At 30.9% G+C, this 22,674-nt stretch overlaps 1 protein-coding gene and 1 long non-coding RNA gene across 2 annotated transcripts; both read left to right on the plus strand.

Annotated features, from left to right (window-relative positions):
* The first annotated feature begins 69 nt into the window (after positions 1 to 69).
* Positions 70 to 12,392, plus strand: LOC132744688 (uncharacterized). The gene is made up of 4 exons (XM_060733449.1): positions 70 to 411; positions 2,004 to 2,145; positions 11,286 to 11,301; positions 12,188 to 12,392. Exons 1-4 carry the CDS (start codon positions 70 to 72, stop codon positions 12,390 to 12,392), a joined length of 705 nt encoding a protein of 234 aa, XP_060589432.1.
* Positions 12,393 to 16,186: 3,794 nt separating this feature from the next.
* Positions 16,187 to 18,146, plus strand: LOC132744685 (uncharacterized). The gene is made up of 4 exons (XR_009627737.1): positions 16,187 to 16,714; positions 16,972 to 17,172; positions 17,590 to 17,663; positions 17,989 to 18,146. It is a non-coding gene; the product is annotated as an uncharacterized LOC132744685 (long non-coding RNA).
* The last annotated feature ends 4,528 nt before the right edge of the window (positions 18,147 to 22,674 follow it).

Consider the following 22,674-nt stretch of genomic DNA (forward strand, 5'->3'; position numbering starts at 1 on the left):
AGTATTTGGTTAGCTATAGATGAAAGAGCGAAGAAAGTTGAAGAACGTGTGTTACATTTAGAAGATAAAATGGAAAATACAGACATAAGTGCAGCTTTGCTTGCTAACAAAGTGGACGAATTAGAGAAATCACGTGACGCTGCCCGTGACGAAGTAACTTATCTTAAGTCGCAATCTATGCGCAATAATCTAATATTTACAAACATACCGGAAGATAATTCAAGTGGTAATGAATCTCAGGAAGTTACAGAGCAAAAGTTGAGAAATCATCTTCATGAGGCCTTAAAGATTTCGAAGGAGGTAGTCAACGAACTCCGTTTTGAACGTGTTCACCGATCACCCGGTCATGTATTACCAGGAAAAAAACGGACAGTTGTGGCCAAGTTTACATATTTTAAAGACCGGGAGCAGGTACGCAGGCAATGGAGAAATTTGCAAGGAACAGATTTTCAAATGTATGAACAATTCCCACAGGAAGTGATTTCTAAAAGAAGAAGACTGATTCCCAAGTTAAAGGCAGCTCGAGACGAAGGGAAAAGGGCATGGATCGCGTACGATACGCTATTTATAGACGGACGACCGATCAAAGATTAGGGATGCGACGGAGATGAACTTTCCATACTTTCATGGAATGTCCACGGACTTACAAATGATAAAAAAGTAAATAAAGATTTTGTCAATATTATAAGTAATCATGATATTTGTTTTTTATATGAATCATGGACAAATGCTCAAAGTAATGTTTCTATTAATGGTTACGTCACTCATAACTTTTTTCGAAAATTTCAAAATAAGAATGCTCGCAGATGCAGTGGCGGAATAGTACTTTATTATAAAGAATATTTAAAAGAAGGAATTCAAATTGTTCAGAACCATTTTGATACAATTATATGGTTGAAATTAGATCGCAATTTTTTTAATGTTGATGAAGATATATATTTGTGTGGTGTGTATATTTGGGGTGAAAATTCACCTGTATATAATACTTTTAATATAGACTTATTTGAAACGTTAGAAAATGATGTATCTAATTATGAAAATATTGGTTGTGTTTATCTTCTAGGTGACTTTAACAGTAGGGTAGGCAACAAAAATGATTTCATTGTACATGATAAAGTAAATAAAAACATTGATGACATAGATTATGAACCCGATAGTACCCCATGCAGGGCCACAATAGATAGTAAACATAACAATTATGGCATTAAACTGTTAGATTTTTGTAAATCATCATGTATACGTATTATCAATGGCCGTATCGGGAATACTAACACTTATACTTTTTTTTATCTCATAACGGTTTATCTGTGATAGACTATGTGTTATGCAATGAACGCAATTTTTCATTGATCAGTGACTTTACTATACATCCATTTAATGAATGGAGTGATCATTCCCCTTTGACCTTGTCACTTGAATGTAATAATACGCACGATAATAATGCAGATTATTCTGAGATCAAATTTAAGTGGGACAATGATCGCAGGCAACAATTTCGTTCGGGCATAATTGTAAATTTACCCGTTTTTAATACTATTGTTAATACATTAGGTTGTAATAGTAGACAGTCTGTTAATGACGCATTGAATAAATTTACAGATACAATGCGGAGTGTTGCAGATCCTCTTTTTTCATATAATTTGAAATTTAGAAGTGTTCATTACTATGATGCAGAAAAATACATGAAGCACTCAGAATGGTTTGATAAAGATTGCATTGATGCACGAAACGTATATTTAGAATCATTAAAATCATTTAACTGTTGTAAAACGGATGAAAATAGAGTAATTTTGTGTAATCATAAATCTGCTTATAAATCTGTTATTACAAAGAAGAAAAATGTGTTCTATAGAAAGAAAATGCAAGAAATAGAAAATTTGAAAAAGAGTAAGCCGAAAGATTTTTGGAAATATTTTAAAAAACAAACGGGAAAAGTTGATAATAAAATAAATTTAGAACAATTTAGAGAATATTTTTCTAACTTAAGTAATGACTTTTTTCAGTGTTACAATGCTGAAGCTGAGGAATTTTGTGAAAATAATGATTTTACAATTACTAATGAAATTTTTCCTGAGTTAGACGAGCCTATTACTTGTTCTGAAATTTTATCGGCTGTTAAATCACTGAAGCGTAATAAAGCTTATGGTAATGATTGTTTATTGAACGAATATTTTATAGAAAGTATTGATATTTTATCGTCTCATATTTGTGACTTATTTACTTGTATTTTAAAGTCGGGCTGTTTTCCTGATAAATGGACCGAAGGTATAATTATCCCTCTGCATAAAAAAGGGAATCAAAATGACGTTAATAATTACAGAGGCATTACACTTGTAAGTTGCTTGTCAAAATTATTTACTACAGTTATAAATAGACGAATCGAAAAATTTTGTAATGAACATAACACTATTTCGGATGCACAGTTCGGATTTCGTAAGGGAAGATCTACTGTAGACGCTATTTTTATTCTTAATTCATTGGTTCAGAAATATTTAAATGATAATAAAAGATTATATGTTATATTTGTTGATATGATGAAATGCTTTGACTCTGTTTATAGAAATGGCCTTTGGTTTAAATTGTATAATTGCGGAATTCAAGGGAAGTTACTTAGTATAATACGTGATATGTATCAAAAAGTAAAATCTTGTGTTAAGTCATGTTCTAGCTATTCGGACTATTTTTTATATGCTGTAGGTCTTCGTCAAGGGGAAGTTATGTCCCCTCTTTTATTTTCACTTTTTGTTGAAGACCTTGAATTATATCTTCAGTCTGAAATTGAAGCAGGTCTTACTCTAGATGATATAGTTTTAATTCTTTTATTATTTGCTGATGATATGGCTATCATAGGTAAAAGTCCAGATGAAATACAAACTCTTTTGAATCTCTTATTGTCTTATTGTAACACTTGGGGCCTTAAAGTTAATACTTCAAAAACAAAAATAATGGTATTTCGAAAAAGGGGTGCACTTTTAGCCTCTGAGCATTGGACCTATGATGGCCAAGAAATCGAAGCTGTTAATGATTTTAATTATCTAGGAACTGTTTTTAATTATACTGGTAAATTTATTCTAAATCAAGAACATTTAATTGGAAAAGCTTTAAAATCAATGAATATGCTGTTATGTAAATGCAAAGAGTATGATTTTAGTCCAAAAACATTGTGTCAATTGTTTGATGCCTTCGTTTCACCAATACTAAATTATTCATGTGAAATTTGGGGTTATTCTAAATCTAAGGAAATGGAAAGAATACATTTAAAATTTTGTAAAAGATTGTTAAAAGTTAGATTAAATACTTGTAATACTAGTGTATATGGTGAACTTGGCAGATATCCATTATATATTCATAGATATGTGAGAATTATTAAGTTCTGGTTAAAACTTGTAAATACAGACAATATAATATTAAAAACAGTTTACACCAAGGCACTTGAAGATAGCAAAAAAGGGAAGACAAATTGGGTTTCTAATGTTAAAAATATCTTAAATAATTATGGGTTTTCATATATTTTTGATAATTGTGACAATATAGACAAGGTTATGTTTTTTATCTGAATTTAAATGTCGTCTTATTGATTCCTTCAAGCAAGAATGGTTCAGTAATCTTGAAAAAAGTCCTGTTTTATGTATATATAGAAATGTTAAATCTTGTTTTGAATATGAATGTTATTTAAATATACTACCTAGGTGTTTTAGATTTTATTTTTGTAGATTAAGAATGAATGGCCTTCCTTTAAGAATTCAAACAGGTAGATTTAGTAGAAATAGAATCCCTCGTGAAGAAAGATATTGTTTGTTTTGCAATGATTTAGATATTGAGGATGAGTACCATTTAATCTGTATATGTAAATGCTATGATGTTATAAGAAAACAATACTTAAAAGCCTACTATTACAGAAATCCATCAGTTTACAAATTTACTCAACTGTTAAACTCACAAAATAAAAATGAGCTTATACGTTTATCCAAATAAATGCTACTGTCTGATTACAATTAATGTTCATTCTCCAAATGTTTTGTTTTGATTCCAAAAATATCCATAAAAGCGTCTTATTTAATTATAAAAGTAGATAGTAAATACACATTTTTCCATAGCTACATGTTTGTTTGTTTGTTTGATTGATTGATTGATTGATTGCATGTTTGTTTGTTTGTTGTTATGAAACTATTGTATACGTAATTTGTGATATCCATATTTTGTTTGTTAATTTTCATGCAGCGATTACATATGTGAATATAATGTATTGTAGATGATGTACTTTGTACAAGTCTTAATAAAATATCTGTTCTGTTCTGTTCTGTTCTGTTAAAAAATAATAATCCAGGCTCTTCTGGATTTTCAGCAGAATTTTATAAATGTTTTTGGAAAAGAATTGGCGTATTTTTTTGCAGGGCTCTAAACCATGCTTTTATATCTGGAAACTTATTTGTAACACAAGCACAGGGTCTAAATACACGTATCCCTAAAGGTGATAAACCTAAACGTTTTTCGAAAAACTGACTAATTTATGATATAATGCAATATACAGAGGAGAATAACATTTTCGGTCTTTTACTCCTAAGCGATTTCGGAAAGGCTTTTGATTCTTTGTCTTGGGCTTTGTAAATAAAACGTTGTCACTTCTTAATTTTGGAGAAGACATCAAAAGATGGTTTAGCATTTTCTATAAAGATATGATTTCAGCAATATGGCAAAATGGATTTTCAAAGTTCTCTAACATTCAGCGTGGATGCCGGCAGGTTGAACATTTTTATTTTATGTACTAAAATACCTTTGCAGAAAATTAGATCAAGTAACAATATCAAAGGAATTAAAATGAATATATCATTTGCAGATGATACTACAATTATTCTAGACGGTTCGACCTCCTCTTTAAATGAAACTCTAGACATATTGTCCACATTTAATTTTATCTCAGGTTTGAAAGTTAATTTTGACAAAACAAAAGATGTGTGGATTGGAAAAGAAAAACTAAGTGCGAATAATATAAAATGAAAATGGAAATTATCTTGGAATCAGCAAAATTTGTCATGCTTGGCTTCAAGTTCAATGAAGATTTATTAAAAATGCTAAAATAGAACTACAAAACTAAAATTGCATAAGCAGGATCTATATTTAAAAATGTGGAAGAGAAGAATAATTACAGCGATTGGAAGAATAGTTGTTATAAAAACTCTGTACTTTTACTATTTATTTTGTTTGTCTCTGCCTTATTCACCAAAATCTTATATTCAACAGAATATACTTTGATGGTATATGGCAAGGTCCATGCAAGGTTAAAAAAGATGTTTTAATGAAAAATTGAAAAGATGGAGGATTTGACATGATAGATTTAAATGCTTTTTTACGGCATTAAAAACTACTTGGGTTTGGCGAATATAATATATTGGTTGGTAAAAAAGTATATTTTTAAAGTCGTAGTTTTATGCTAGTGTATATGTGACATGTTTAAGATATATGGGGTTTGTATGAGATCCATGAATTCAATAAAATCTATGATATGAGTGCGATTTTTGTTTGCATTTTCAGGACACATGTCACACAGTAGTTAAATGTCTTAAAATTGCCGGTTGTCCTGTAAGTGGTTTGAAACATGTCTCAAAACCTTTATTCCACCAATGCTATCTCTCATTTTGAAAAAGGTTCACAACCAATGCATAATATATTAAAATCAAGTAACAGTACTCGTATACCTTTTTGCAAACTTACATGGGAACAAACACTTAATGCAAAATCGGAAGATAAAGAAAGAAACAAAAGAAATTTCACTTCTATTTGACACGACTCATTCATGATCTTTTTGAAAATACTCATTTGCATTTGACTATTTGCATTTCACAATAATACAATTTCTTTAAAGCATACTAAATGCAGATAATGAAACAAATCTTTAGCTTTTTATTTGTAGAGAAGTACATATATTATTGCAAAATGAATTTAAAAGACCTTCGATAGAGCTGCTAAAGATTATATTTATATTAAGTACATATGTACCAATACCAAATAGAAAGAGAGACACAACAATAATTAACAAGGTAGACATTTTTGACAAACATTTGGAGGGTTTGAATTATATTTTCATTCCATGATTAGTTTGTGAGTGTGGACATAGTATTATGCATTAAATATATTAATTTCAAAATAATAATCCAGGCTCTTCTGGATTTTCAGCAGAATTTTATAAATGTTTTTGGAAAAGAATTGGCGTATTTTTTTTGTAGGGCTCTAAACCATGCTTTTATATCTGGAAACTTATTTGTAACACAAGCACAGGGTCTAAATACACGTATCCCTAAAGGTGATAAACCTAAACGTTTTTCGAAAAACTGACTAATTTATGATATAATGCAATATACAGAGGAGAATAACATTTTCGGTCTTTTACTCCTAAGCGATTTCGGAAAGGCTTTTGATTCTTTGTCTTGGTCTTTGTAAATAAAACGTTGTCACTTTTTAATTTTGGAGAAGACATCAAAAGATGGTTTAGCATTTTCTATAAAGATATGATATATCAATATGGCAAAATGGATTTTCAAAGTTCTCTAACATTCAGCGTGGATGCCGGCAGGTTGATCATTTTTATTTTATGTACTAAAATACTTTTGCAGAAAATTAGATCAAGTAACAATATCAAAGGAATTAAAATGAATATATTATTTGCAGATGATACTACAATTATTCTAGACGGTTCGACCTCCTCTTTAAAATGAAACTCTAGACATATTGTCCACATTTAATTTTATCTCAGGTTTGAAAGTTAATTTTGACAAAACAAAAGATGTGTGGATTGGAAAAGAAAAACTAAGTGCGAATAATATAAAATGAAAATGGAAATTATCTTGGAATCAGCAAAATTTGTCATGCTTGGCTTCAAGTTCAATGAAGATTTATTAAAAATGCTAAAATAGAACTACAAAACTAAAATTGCGTAAGCAGGATCTATATTTAAAAATGTGGAAGAGAAGAATAATTACAGCGATTGGAAGAATAGTTGTTATAAAAACTCTGTACTTTTACTATTTATTTTGTTTGTCTCTGCCTTATTCACCAAAATCTTATATTCAACAGAATATACTTTGATGGTATATGGCAAGGTCCATGCAAGATTAAAAAAAGTTGTTTTAATAAAAAATTAAAAAGATGGAGGATTTGACATGATAGATTTAAATGCGTTTTTACGGCATTAAAAACTACTTGGGTTAGGCGAATATAATATATTGGTTGGTAAAAAAGTATATTTTTAAAGTCATAGTTTTATGCTAGTGTATATGTGACATGTTTAAGATATATGGGGTTTGTATGAGATCCATGAATGCAATAAAATCTATAATATGAGTGCGATTTTTGTTTGCATTTTCGGGGCACATGTCACACAGTAGTTAAATGTCTAAAAATTGCCGGTTGCCCTGTGGTTTGAAACATGTCTCAAAACCTTTATTCCACCAATGCTATCTCTCATTTTAAAAAATTGAAAAAGGTTCACAACCAATGCATAATATATTAAAATCAAGTAACAGTACTCGTATACCTGTTTGTTAACGGAAATGGGAACAAACACTTAATGCAAACTTGGAAGATAAAGAATAAAACAAAAGAAATTTCACTTCTATTTGACACGACTCATTCGTGATCTTTTTGAAAATACTCATTTGCATTTGACAATTTGCATTTGGCAGATAATTCATTATCTGCATTTGGCTTCTTTAAAGCATACAAAATGCAGATAATGAAACAAATCTTTAGCTTTTTATTTGTAGATAAAATAAAATACATTTTACATATATTATTGTAAAATGAATTTAAAAGACCTTCGATAGAGATTATATTAATTACCAATACCAAATAGAAAGAGAGACACAAACAATAATTAACAAGAAACATTTGGAGGGTTTGAAATATGTTTTCATTCCATGATTAGTTTGTGAGCGTGGACATACTATTATGCATTAAATATATTAAATTCAATACGAACAGTAACAGTTTTCATTCATTAGATTACAGTGCTATAAAATTATCTATAAAATGTTTATAGAAATTTAACATTAATATAACAGTCCTTTTATTTTGTTTGAATGTAGAATGTGTTTTTGTTTGCTCGGTTAAGATGTACATGTATTTATCTTTGCATGTATCTATGTTTAAATTTTATAATAAACGGTGATACTCTTAAAGGGCCTCAAGTTATTGGTAAAAGACATTTCGAGGGTTGACCGCAATACTGTTGTAAGTCCTTTTTTATTTCATATGAGTTACTGCAGATTTGCGGTTAACGTTAGAAAAAGTTGTCTATGTCTTCGCTGTCTGTTTGGTTCCTGACTAGTCTCTAGAGTAGATATCGTCTGGTTTTGTATCGAGCAGTTTGCAAGAATTTGCTCTAAGTCTGGTGTGGGTTAGAGACATACGTGACGATAAAACAGGTATACACAGGAACAATGGTATACAGTATAAGAAGGCTCTTAGCGTAATATAACATTTTACTTTCTTGATATAAAAGAATACGTGATGAATTATATCAAAGAATACATGGAATATTATGCAATGAAGATACCTTTGATGTTTTGCAATGACACCAACTTGGGTCGTAGGTATTAAAATAGATAATAAATCTACATTTTTTCTTACATTTACATCTGCAGAAGAACGTGTGTGCATTCAAAGCCCGAGCTCGCAGAGCGAATTATTTTTTCTGAGTCTTAGGGGGCTTCTGAAGATGATAAAGAAATTTGTCATTGGTTGTGCTGCAAGTGCGACGTCATTTGACAGTTATGTTTTAATGAAAAACATGGGGGGATTCTAGATATTTTCATGATTATGTTTTATAAAATATCTTTTGATAACTTAATGCCTTGCCAATAGCATTGTAGTAAAACAAATATGCTAATTAAAGCTTCTACAACCCTTAGTTTATTGTATTCTAAATGAAAATGACACTGTCATAGGTTCGTAAATGGTGGCAATGCATAGTCTTAAAATCGTAAAAGTTTACACTAAAATAGTCTCGCCCATGCACCCTGTCCTGTTTTGTGGCATGCTTGACTCCTTGCCGGTGGTCCTGTGTTGGGAGGATTTGTCCTTTGAATGCCGCCCTTCCACGTTGATTTTGTTTGTTATATTTCATACATGGTGGAAATGCATGGCCTAGATATTCTGAAATAAATTCGAGGAAGTTTACATATTTAGCAAATAAATGTATAAAAATGAAATGTTTTGCACCGCAATTTTCATCTGTGATGTGATTTCAAGATTTTAAAAATTCTTCAATTAGTAGTTTACTAGTACGATAATTATTTGTTTAAGGATTATTGACATATCGTCATTCACAATTTACTTGACAATTTATAAATATAGAACGAATGATTAAGATGTCACAAATACATACAAAAAAGTTTGACAAATTTGATAAGTCATGTCATCAGTAGAACAACAATTAAAATGTTCCGCATAGCATCATACATAGTATATTATTAATTGTAAAAATTGAATACAATTATGACGTGACATCAAATTGGTATAAGATCAACATTTTTTTCCTGGATGTAACCAACGCATTTTTTTGCTTTGTACTCGGCGTTTTTTATTTTACCTAATTAAGCTACCAAGTGTAAACAAATTGATAGGTTTATATGGTGCAATGACTTTACGAGCAGGCGACTTAATAGCAATAAATAACTCACCACAAAATGATGTATGGATAAAGTGTTTTGTCAAATGAACTGTATTGTATATATTTTTTGCTTTTACATAAGGCCATTTTTATATATCTGTGAATACTTAGAAAACAAAGTAATGATATTGTTTCTTTATGAAATACAGTAACGACACAATGGGCGTTATCATTGTCGTATATCCAGGTCATTTTTTAATGTATTGTTGCTGAAAGACTCTAAATTTGAAGGTAATCAAACTATTTATAACTTAATTGAAACACGACCCGTTCAAAAATATTCGAAACCTGCATTGTCAATAAATGACAAAAAAATGCTTTTTATTTTTTGAATTCAAAATTTCACACAGTGGTCGTGTAATCATAAAGTATAGATTGTCCTTGCATTGTCTTATTTATATAGATATAGAATGGTCATATTATTTTTAGTTTTATAAAGTTTTATCTACATTTATTTAAAGTTGCAATCATAACTTATTTCCAAGTATTTCTTTTTATTTTTTCTGCAAACGTTGCAATGTTACAAAGGAAACAATTTTTCATTTTTTTAAGAAACATCTCATTATCAGCATGCATTCATTGTTCCTATAAATCAATTTCAGAGAAAAAACTTATATAATGTTAATGTTATAAAATAAGATAATGCTTCTGAGCAAATAGATCTAAACATGATTATTGTATGCGAGATTTTGTGATGATTTGAGACTAGATATAAAAACTTTTGATTGTTAAAGTATCATTGAAAATGAAAAAAAAAAGATCAGCAAAGGGGTGCGACAGTCACCAAATGCACCCAAACAGTATTCAGCCACATATGTATTTCGAAAAGTCACCCAGCAGGCAACGTTTATGAACGAAGCAATGTTATGAAAATACAATTGTAGCTAATAATTAAAAAAAAGTATAATTGGAATTGAAAGTTATTAGATTAAATAAAAATGTAGAAATGGGAACTACAGGGACAAGATGGGGGTGACTAGAGGTCAATGTGAAAGGAAATACTTTCCGTCGGTGAAAAATTACAAAATTAAACAAAATCTAAATTAAACAGAGGACAAAGAGACGCACCAAGTGTCACCTCATGTTAACAATTAATAAGACATACATTAAGGACACAAAGAATCATCGTATTGCAACAGATAGTCAATTTTGACAGCAAAGGCTACATGTATTATATTTCGTAAATAATTGGTGTATCATTTTGTTTTACACTGATTATTTGTATTAATGGAAAAAGGTATTACATATTACATATAACCAAGTACTAATAGTAAGTGAAATCAAGTGAAATATGGATCCGACTAGCATGTATTTGAAAATATATCTTACATTATCTTCTTTTGTTTGTCATGTGGCTTTTTTAAAACAATTGCATGTATTGTTTTGTCTTCCATCTATCACAGTGAATAAAAGAAATAAGAATTATTATAACAATTTCTAAGTATCTAAATAATTACAAGTTTGATAAAGTGACGTTAAATCATGGAAATGGCATAAAATGAATTGGCCCTGTGTTACAAATTAGGTTCATGAAGTACAACAGTAATTCCCAGAATATAGACAGCTGGTCAAAGCTTTGATGTATAGTTAAAATTGAAATTGATGTTATAATTTATAGGTTTGACAAATTACAGGTATACATTTTAATTCAAAAAGACAGATTGAGTTTGAGTCAATAGATGAGGAGTGTCAGCATTTTTGTTTTTGAAAAACTGAACCAGATCCCACAATGAGTTTTTTTCTCAACATTATAAATTTTAGCAATGATCTTTTATATTTTTTTGTCATTTATTGCGGGTCAATGTCACCTTCGATGCTATAAATTTTAGTCTGAATTTTAGCTGACACATACATCGAACACAAAGACAAACAGGTAAGAATTATTATATTTGAATCGTTGCTTGAATTTATATTTTTTTAACGTTTTACATTCATTTCGTTTAGAGCAAGCAATAGGATTTTCTTCAAAGACATTTCCGATGCTTTTTTATTCTATAAGAAAGGAAACAAAATTAAATATTTCAAATAATCTTTATTTCATAGTTTATGCTAAAATCTATAACGAACTTTAATAGATACCTGTTATTTAATGCAAAACGGATAAAATATTTCCTATTAAAATCTTCAAAGCTTTGTGATGATTTCGAGTATATGACACCTGCCAAATCGGAAATTAACTATTAATTTAGATACTTGTCTAACGGTATAACTAATCTTAATACTTGACCATGCCGAACTTGGGTTAGAGCGGAGGCATATCAATAATTCTGTTATTATATTTTGACAATTTAACATTTGGGCCAATTTAATACTGAATTAGTTAGAAATATAATTAAACTTTTCTTGTAGTCTTGATGGATGTAACGATATTTTCCCGTTTTTTTTTTTGTTTGTGTTATAATTGTAATTTGAATTGTTTAAAATCATATCAAAAACCATAAACAAATGAATAGATCTCATTGATTTATCAATAATACTTCATTTCAATATGTTTGTATATTCTTTTTATTTCTTTTTTAGTATGAAGTCCACAATAATATTTTTGGCAATACTTGCCGTTACAATAGCTACCCCGTATTATGGAGGATACAGGTTTGGTGGTTACGACGACGACTATTGGCCATATGGCGGTTATGGAGGATATGGAGGTTACAGAGGTTATGGAGGATACGGAGGCTATGGGGGATACGGAGGAATGATAGACTATGGAGGATATGGCGGGTAAATAATGAATATATCTGATAATAAGTTACTGGAATCTCCAGTATCATCATTGAAGACAATGACATTAATTTGATTTTTCCATTTTTAAGTCATTCCTCAAAACTCAACAATTTGATACAAAATCAATTTATTTTTCGATCTCTTAGAAGTAAATGATGTTGTTGTTAAACAAGACATGTATATGTTTATGACTTCAAACGATCTTTTTTATCATGTTAATTAATATCGGATGTGCCAGCGATGTTTGTTTATCAATAAATATCACTTCATAAATCAAATGAGCCGTGTCACGACAAAACCAACATAATGGGTTTGCGACCAGCAGGGATCCAGACCAGCCTGCGCATTCGCGCAGTCTGATCAGGATCCATGCTGTTCGCTTACAAACCCTATAACAAGTAGAGAAACTGATAGCGAACAACATGTATCCTGATCAGACTGCGCGGACGCGCAGGCTGGTCTGGATCCATGCTGGTCGCAAACCCATTATGTTGGTTTTGTCGTGACGCGGCTCAAATGGTCCTGAGAGCTTTGAGTTATTTAAGCTCGTCGGTGTCTTAATTTTCTTAGAATATTATTTTGGTATTATCAGAAACTGTCGTTCAACATTAATGCATGTTAATTATACTTATATAAAAAACAGAATGAACGGATGGTACCCGGGAATGTATAGATATCGACATTGGGGATACAGACCATACTGGCCCAGATGGACGCCATGGAAACCTTACAGTAAGTAAATGATTAATGGTCTCTGGAAACCTAACAATAAGTAAAGGGTAATTAGTCTGAAAGAAAAATGATCAGAAGCATTTCAGTATAATATGTTAAGTAGAAATTTAACTTTTTGAAATGCAAAGCCTGTTCTCGGCATTGATGGATACGTTGTTTTATTTAACGTAAAACAATATTGGTATCTCAATTCGTGCACTAAATTAACGTTATTTCAGCAAGATACTGTGCATCATTTGAATCAGAATACTGTAGACTTTAAAAAAGCACCCCAAAAAATTTTGCGTGCCATAAACTCTGGAAACTGGATTTTATAAACCTCTAGCTCATCCTTTTATCTATTTTATTTTCCAAAGAAATATTTGATTGTTAATTGATTCATAAGTATAAGACATTTTGCTCGATTTTCTTTTATTACAAACCTACAAATATTCGGTCCTTAAGCACGTTATGCAAGTACAGGAAGTAATATTTGCATGATAAGAATCAGAGAATTTTCAAAAAGAGCTTTACATATTTGTATTTTATTTCAGGAAATGGATACTATTAGAACATTATCAACTAGGCCGACTCGGACACCGACTCTTTTTATGACTTTTGCATGTAGTATATGAATGTTCAATTATTTTCATTTTTTCATGAAAAGTTTGAATGTTAACAAAAGTAATGTACAAATAAATTGCAATGATCTTTATTATTGTGTTTATGTTCTTACATTTACAATTTATAAATAGCCAATTACACCCAGTTATAAGTTTAAAGTATAAATGTATTACACATTATATTTTATAACTTCTCGAGAATGAAAGGTTCGCGTGATATCATGTAATGAGACTTTTCTATGTTGATACTATTGAGGGGAAAAAACAACACTATTATGATAAACTGCAACAAAAAATTGATCCTTTGACATCAACTTTAATGTTTTCTTCTTATTTCAACCCGTTAGGCAAAGTTTCATAATAAGTATGATTAAATATGATGCATGCATATTCTGAATGTATCTTACCAAAACATTAACGAACAGTCGTTGCAAACAGCAAAGTAATAAATTTGTATAGAAGTTTTTAAGTCGCAAAACAAAACCAATTATGCCGATTCTCTTTGGTTGTACCTTATTATGAACAATATTTATTGTAATATAGCCAACTGCACATAACTGAACTTTAAGCTAATCCAAACATTTACAAATAGATGAAGGTATGGTCGATTGTATGTTTCAAATTTATTCAATTTGCGTTAATAAGGAACCTGTCGACATATCTTTTTCTGTACAATTCCGTTAATGGCCACGAATAGTTCATAATAAAACTGAAAAAAATGAGCCGCGTCACGAAAAAACCAACATAGTGCGTTTGCGACCAGCATGGATCCAGACCAGACTGCGCATCCGCGCAGTCTGATCAGGATCAATGCTATTCGCTATCAGTTTCTCTACTTGTAATAGGGTCTGTAAGCGAACAGCATGGATCCTGATCAGACTGCGCGAATGCGCAGGCTTGTCTGGATCCATGCTGGTCTCAAACGCATAACGTTGGTTTAGTCGCGGCGCGGCTCAAATAGTGTTTATTACAATAAATAAGCAAAGAAACCGGAACATGGTGTTAAGACTTAGATGTTCAGAACCATAAGGTAAAGAAAATAACCAAATGGTAGTACAACATCACTAGAAACACATTTGAGACCACGTTTGATACTTAAAGGAGACTTACAGAAAAGAAAGCAAAAAATAACATCAAGTTTTATACTTTTAAATAGAAGTAAAAACGCTTTAAAAGAAAAAATCTGCAAAGAAAAAATAAAGGAACATATTCAGAATTAAACTAAAAATCGATTTTTCTTTGCACCGCTTTTCATGTCTAGGTCATTTTTCACATTTATTATTTTCATATTTATTTTCATTTTTCATAGTTATTTTTATTCTGGAAAAACAGGGTGAAGAAATGATCTGAAAAATTTCACACAAGTTATTACTCCAGACATATAACAAATGTTAAACAGATCTCGAAATCTCGAAAATATATTTCCAGTTCCCTCATGTCAGAAAAACCGCAGTAAGTCCCTTTAAGGAAGTATTGAAACAGAAAATCTTCGTCAGAAGCATCGAAACACTGTAAGAGTGCTTGTTTACATCTAGAAATGAAATAAGTCGATCTATGAACCCCACGTATTATCAAATTGAACTTGGTCACGTGTATGACCATCTTAGTACATATAAGAAGCTGGTAATATATGGCAAATAGTGCTTATATTCTAAACAGACTTAATTTTCGGCGACCCACTGTTGTGATGATTTATGTTTCTTGGGGGATCACATTTTTCTAGATTTTTATACCTCACAACAGCAGGTGTCAAGTGCCGTGTGACAGCTGTAAAAAGTTGTCCCGTACTTCACTTCGATTAGTCCGTCGGGATTATTGATTTTCAAGTGTTGAACATTGAGTACCGCTAGAGCCGGTGCTAGGAGTCGTGAAGTATGTTGCACTTCATTATCCCTCATGTACAGACTCAATCAAACCGAGTCTGCAATTTTCGAAGATTTTATGAGAACAAATATCGACGAGCTATACGAAACAAATAAAAATCACACCGGACAACCACAACAGCATTCAGTAGGGCAATAAGAGTACAAAGGGCGGGATGTATAGGGATGTACAAATAAATGATAAGCAAATTAAAGCAATTAACAACTAATTTTTTATAATAATGTCTGTACATCATACGTGTTTTACTATTTACATTATTTGATTGTCGGCACTTGAATATTCTGCAAAATAAGTGGAAGTGAAACCCAAATAATTGTATTAATTATTTCTTCATACGCATTCCATAAGATGTTTCTTTACACAGTATTATCAATACATTTAAATAAAAGAGATAAAAATGTTTATTTTAACAGATATTGCAAGCAGATTAATTGCCGCAGTATGGTGGCGTCATCAGGTAAAATGCTACGAGAAGTTGGTATACATTAAAACAACAAAGATCAACAAGGAAATGCCGCATTCAATGAACGCATCCCTTAAAAAATCTGCCATACAGGACAGGACCACTGGTTTTGAATTCTGAAGGGCTCCGACAAAAACATAAGTTCATAGGAAAATATTAAATATGCAAGCTATAATATATGATCTAAACGATATATCTTTTTGCTGACCCTTAAATAGTATGCACCTGACAAATCTTTTTTACATGTTGACGCCCATTATTATTTCCATTTAGTTTTGACAGTTTTAAATGCTGGTTATAGTATGTGAATGGTATAGACACACTAAAATCAGTTTGAGTTAGAATAAGGAAATCATCAAAAAAATATAAGCTAGTCAAAACCAGATTTAAAATTATTTTGAAGTCTAATTTATTTGACAAAACGTCATCGAAATTGAGTATGAATTTAATCTGATTGGACAAGTTGCAATGTTAAGTGGTGCACTGTGGTTTTGTGTACGTAAAAAAAGCTAAAATCTAATGTTTAACCCAGAGACATCGTCATTTTTTTTCTTTCTTTTTATTTTCAATTCCTCTGAGCAAGGGTATATATACTGTTATAAAGTATATCTGATAAATTCAACACCACACGAAAACAAACAGGTAAGATCTCATATTTTAAATTTGACTTTTCATGGCAACGAAATGAATCTGTTTGGTAACTTGTAAGATAGTTGTTACAATAAGCAAAAGTTAACTTGTAAGAATATATTTAATGTAAAATTGCCAGCAAAGCAAATTAAATATCTGTGCGAGGAATAGCTTACATATCTATATGTCAAATAGACTCATTAACCTGTTCAAATCATTAAAAGAACTAAAGTTGTATATAACCATGTCCCTCTTTTTCTGTTTTAAAGAATGAAGTCGATTTTAGTTCTTGCTGCATTGCTTTCCATGGCAATAGCGACACCATATTATGGTGGATACAGATGGCGAGGCGACTATGGGGACGAGGACGACGGTTGGAGGTATAGGGGCTTCGGTGGTTACATACGTTATGGAGGCGACAACGGATATGGAGATAATGGAGGATACGGTCACGGTGGAGGATATGGGATGTACGTAGACTAAAATAAAGGATATTTAGAAGAAATATGTTTCACGATGACTGAATACTTGTTTACTTGATTCTTATTTAATACATTACTTACTACACTTTATGTAATACGGTTAATACACAAAATAACAATCTTGTATATGTATATACTTATAACTTTAAGAGTAGAGCGTAATGAAAAAAGTATTTCTTTCAACAGAGGGAATTATATCAAGACTGTCGTGAATTATTATGTGAAAAAAACAATTTAATAAATGCACTATTTTCTAGTTTAGGAAAGGTCCTTTGCTTCTCACAAATACAATAAAATAAAGGCAACTTTCGATAAAGATCTATGGTTGGCAAAACCAAAATCCAAATAAAAATACAAAAGATTTATTTATAAAAATTATAAAAATTACTTGGAAATAATTTACAGAATGATGGATGGGGGGTACCCTGGAAGGTACAGACCTTACTGGCCAAAAGGGAAACCATGGAAACATTATTAAAGTAAGTAAATTATAGATATATAAAAAGATATTAATAGATTTATATATATAATCAGTTGTTTAGTTTATATTATGCATTGACTTTGGTGTGGCTTTGAAGTTGTGTAACAACCGAGTTAGGCAAAACCATCTTTCCGTTCCGGCGCCATATATAAATTCTGTTGGTGCGCCGAAAAAACGAATAAAAACAAAACAAACATTCTTTTCAACAATTTAAATGTTGCATATGATACTCTTAGTTACTCTTACCTCAAATTACTCTAAATGCTTTAAAGACGGTTGTACCAAAAGTCAATTTCCCGACTTGTTTGTTTTGTTTTTTCTAGGACAAGGACGACAAAGTGATCCACTTGGGGAAAACAACAACAACAACAGTTTTGTCTGAAAACTCGCACAGTTTATTCTGATCTATGATTTTTTTATATAAAAGAAGAAAAGAATGTAAATTGATATAGCGTTTTTATAAATAAAATGAATGGTTTACTATTAAAAAGTGTTTTTGTTTTCATTTTCTGTTTGGAGTGTGTGCCCCATCTATTTATTTCTTACAGATGATTAAAAAGATTTAAACATCCATAGGCCAAAACAGTGCACAGTGTACTATGTATTTTACGTATAATGGAGAAGATTTTCTACAACAATAAAGGGTCAATTATGCCTTTTAATGATTTGTAGGAGCTTCTTAGCAACAAAAATCATTTAAATTATTCTGATAGGATTTTTTTTGCACCGGCCGAATAATGCTTGTCAAATAATCATATTTTGATAGGACTCTACTGACGTTCTTTGACATGATGGGACCGAGTTTTTGTTACCATTTGATGTAGGTCTGATGCAAATTTTCAGATAATTCCAACTCCCAGTTCTTCCAGAATAATCAAATTATTGTGCAAATGACCCAAAAATGAAGAAGCGTTGCGAGGCTTTTCACAAAACTCGGACTAAGAATTTTCCGATTTAACTCATTTACCCCTCTATTTAGCAATAAATATGTTACATAAGAATGATAAAAAACATAGATGGACAAAGACAATGAATTAGTGGTGATGTATACTTGAATTAATTCATGAATTCATAAAATTGTTGTGACATCTGTTTAATTATAGCTTTATTTTTTACTTAATTTGCATAAAGGGTCGACACACTAGTTTTCAATATCACGAGCATGATGAAAATAGTAATTAAGAAATCAGCTGAGTAATCAAATCAAAGCACTGAATGTACTGATGGGGAGGCTATGAGAGAATGTTTCAGACTTATAGTTTCTTTTCTTTTTGCTTAAAATATGCTACCAAAATAAAAAGATATGCACATTGCGCTATTTATCCTTACTGTTGTGTTCAACCATTCATATATATGGTTAATGAGGTTGACTATTCATTTTGTTAATATTCCAGAACATTTAATTAAGGTCTACATTCGGACTGTTAATCATGCAAATTTTGAAAAACCTAAACTGTCAATAATAAATGACATACCAGCAAGTATGACGACTGTTCATTATCAGATAACAATAACATTTTACAACTGACGGTTCCTTATCAAAATATTCTAGGACTGTTCATCATAAATATTTTATGTCATTTTAATATTATTGAATGATAATAACAACTGCACGTGATGCAACATTTTTATTGAACATAAAAATTATACACGTTTAGATGTACCATAATTGAGACCAATAAGATACTGTCTTGTGATGAGTATTAACATTCATGCTCTACGGACAGAAGGTTGTCTTCTTCAGAAGCAAATCTCGAATAAAATCACGTTTCAGAAAATTAATCCCATTTCATTACTGACGGCGTCGGATAATATTAAAGCTAAATATTTCTTGAAAAAATACATCTCTGCAAAGCTTATTCAAAACTGAATCAACCTAAGTGAAAATTGATCAGGAAGTTATATCTTCTTTTTTTACCGCCAACACTCAACACTCAACCAACTTATGGTAGTTAATCGATAGATTCTACGTGTATTTTTAAACCTCACTAGCTTGAAATATATACTGCGGAAAATCTGTTGTTAACAGGGTGTGCGGTTATTACGTAGGGTTTTCCCTGTCGACCATTTCCCGCAAATAGATGAGAACATCGAAGCCGTCAGTGCTATGAATGGTGTTATAAATGGCGTGTTTTGGAAGTTTTTGTTGAAACTACTCCAAATACCTCCAGAGGCGTGCACGTCGCGGAGAAGGCACACGGAAGGTCATAGTCAAGTCATCATAAGTACCAGAGGTGATTGGTTGACCTGTGGTGACTTACTCTGGAGGTTTGGCGCTAATAGATGCCGTTTTTGTTGTCGTCAGTCAGAAAGTTGATGCCTTGACGGTATTGTCGTCTCCTTTACCACCAAAGAACGAAGAATGGGCTTCCAGGAAGAATCTGCTTGAAAAAGACGTCCCAGATGCTATAATCTCGGACATATGGTTATTCCGGCGCCGAGTATAAATAAACTTAAAACACACACACTTTTGTTGAAAACAAAACAACATCACATTTTCTGTAGTAATTTTTCAAGTGTTGTAAAATGAATAAGAAATTCCTCTTATGCCGCCCATTATTTTTAGAACACAACCATAAAAGTTCTTTTTTTTTATTTTTCAAATAAACATTTATCACTTCAGCGCGAGCAAATATCGGTTTCAAATTAAAGTTTCGTAAGATATGTTAATGACTTCCCGATGCTCGACTGTAAGTAATTTGTATATGTATGCGTTTTTTTGTTTTGTTTTTTTGTTTTTTTTTTGTTTTTGTTTTTTAATTAAAGCTTCTTATTCTTTAATATTTTTTATGTATCTCATAATCTGTATTGAAAATTTGAATTTTATTACAAATGGACTATCAAATTATGATGTATGCCCTAGAATTGAATAAACTTTCTAATTACACAATACGGGGTCATACTGATCTTTGCGTCTTTCTCTGAAATACTTATTTCCTTGTTAAAACATATTTGACCACATATTTCTGTCAATTAACTGTTCACTTTACTTCCGATTTTGTTGTACGGAAACACATGTTTCTATTTGTGTTTTCTAATCAATTCGAATCTATAATCAGTTTAATGGGATCACCACCGGGTAAACGACTACTAGGTACTTTGGTCATGTTTTTTACCACAAATATTTGAATGTTTCTATTGGGATTAAAATGAGCATAGTTAACTAAACAACTGTTTGTATAAATTCCTGACCTGTCTAATTCTAATTATGAGATTAGTGAATATATAAGACTTTCACTACAAAATATTCCTAAACAAAAGAGCACATGTTTAAATTTATTCCTATACAAATAAAAGATCAGAGTAGGGATCTGTCAATTACCAAAGATACTTTTATGTTAAAAGTTTTGATTAATGAATTATGTAAGATGAAAATATAAGTATTGCTTTTTTTTATTTTGCTAATGTAAACTGTAATATTGTGCTGGGATTTTGTCGGAGGTCCTTAGGGGTTTTGTAGTTAAATAGTTTTTTTCGGCGATAATGGTTAAAGAATAAAATGTTTTTAAACTATATGTTCATCACCATCAGTGAATTTTTAGTTAAATGTATGCAAAATATTTACTAAACAGCTATATGATTTAGCGGTTTATGAGCGTTTTCCGCGTACAGCCTCCTGGGGTGTACAAATAAGTTAGTTTTCCTTAGTTATCTATATACTATAACATATACTATTTTCCTTAGTTATCTATATACTATAACATGTCTCTGATGTAAGCGACAGTTTACAATTATTTGTCTTTAAAAAATATTAAGGACTATTAATAGTTTATAACAACAAAAGCACATGCATGATATTGAGAATACGTAGTTGCAACGTTCTAGTTAATGACCCGTCATAAACAGTTGGTCGCTGCGTAGTAATTGGAAAATTGTTATCAAAAATAATAAAGAATATTTGCCACTGAATTAAAGCATTTACTTATAAATTTTCATTTATGCTTTTTGTTAAAAAAAATATGGATAAAGTTATTATTTTGAAGGGTTTTCATACCAGAACTATTTAATACAGACGTACGTAATATGCCTAAACCTGATTACCGCGGCAGTATGACGTCACGGAGTAGTGATTTAAACAAAAATCAAGAATTTTTCAGAGAATTATTATCTTTACAAATTGCAGATATGAAATTAAAGAATGAAAATATTTTCATATTGTAAATGTCTGTGATGAGTGATGAGTCAGCTTAGAAAAAATCAAGGTACTATTTTTTGACCTGATTACCGTGGCAGTATGACGTCACGGAGTAGTGATTTAAACAAAAATCAAGAATTTTTCAGAGAATTATTATCTTTACAAATTGCAGATATGAAATTAAAGAATGAAAATATTTTCATATTGTAAATGTCTGTGATGAGTGATGAGTCAGCTTAGAAAAAATCAAGGTACTATTTTTTGACCTGATTACCGCGGCAGTAAGATTTGACAGACAGTTATTAACATTGGGTCGGCATAGCCTCCCCAAAAATGGTATAAAAGAAGACCACATTTATATTTGTTTCCTCATATGGAAAATAAAGTAATGCATCAATGTACATTATGTAAAATCATATGGTTTGTATCTCCTTGCTAACCATGCAATCTTTCATGTAGGCAATAATGAAACAGTACAGGCATGATATGATTGAAATCTACATTTTTGACTGGCTAATATATCGTTGTGAGTATGATTCAGATACTCGTAAATGATTAAATGTGACATGTTAAATTTTGATAATTTTTTATTCATGTTTGCGTTGCATTTCATCATACTTACAGTTGAAATATGTTAATTCACTGTCAATTATGAAATATGAGAAATTAATTAATGATAGATTGTGGACATTTTAAGGAGTGTATACGGTTATAAATGCTTTTAATCGGTTTATCTACAAATTGGGCGTTGGCCGTGGTGGGATTGTTATTTTTCTCTCAATCTAGGGATCGTAGGCTTTAGTCCTCATATTTCGTCATATGCCACCAGTACTGGTTAGTTCCAGATAGTGGACTCGAAAATGATTTATATAAC

This window comes from Ruditapes philippinarum, unplaced genomic scaffold (assembly GCF_026571515.1).
Source record: "Ruditapes philippinarum isolate M1 unplaced genomic scaffold, ASM2657151v2 ctg308_1_1_1_1, whole genome shotgun sequence".
Lineage (NCBI taxonomy): Eukaryota > Metazoa > Mollusca > Bivalvia > Venerida > Veneridae > Ruditapes > Ruditapes philippinarum.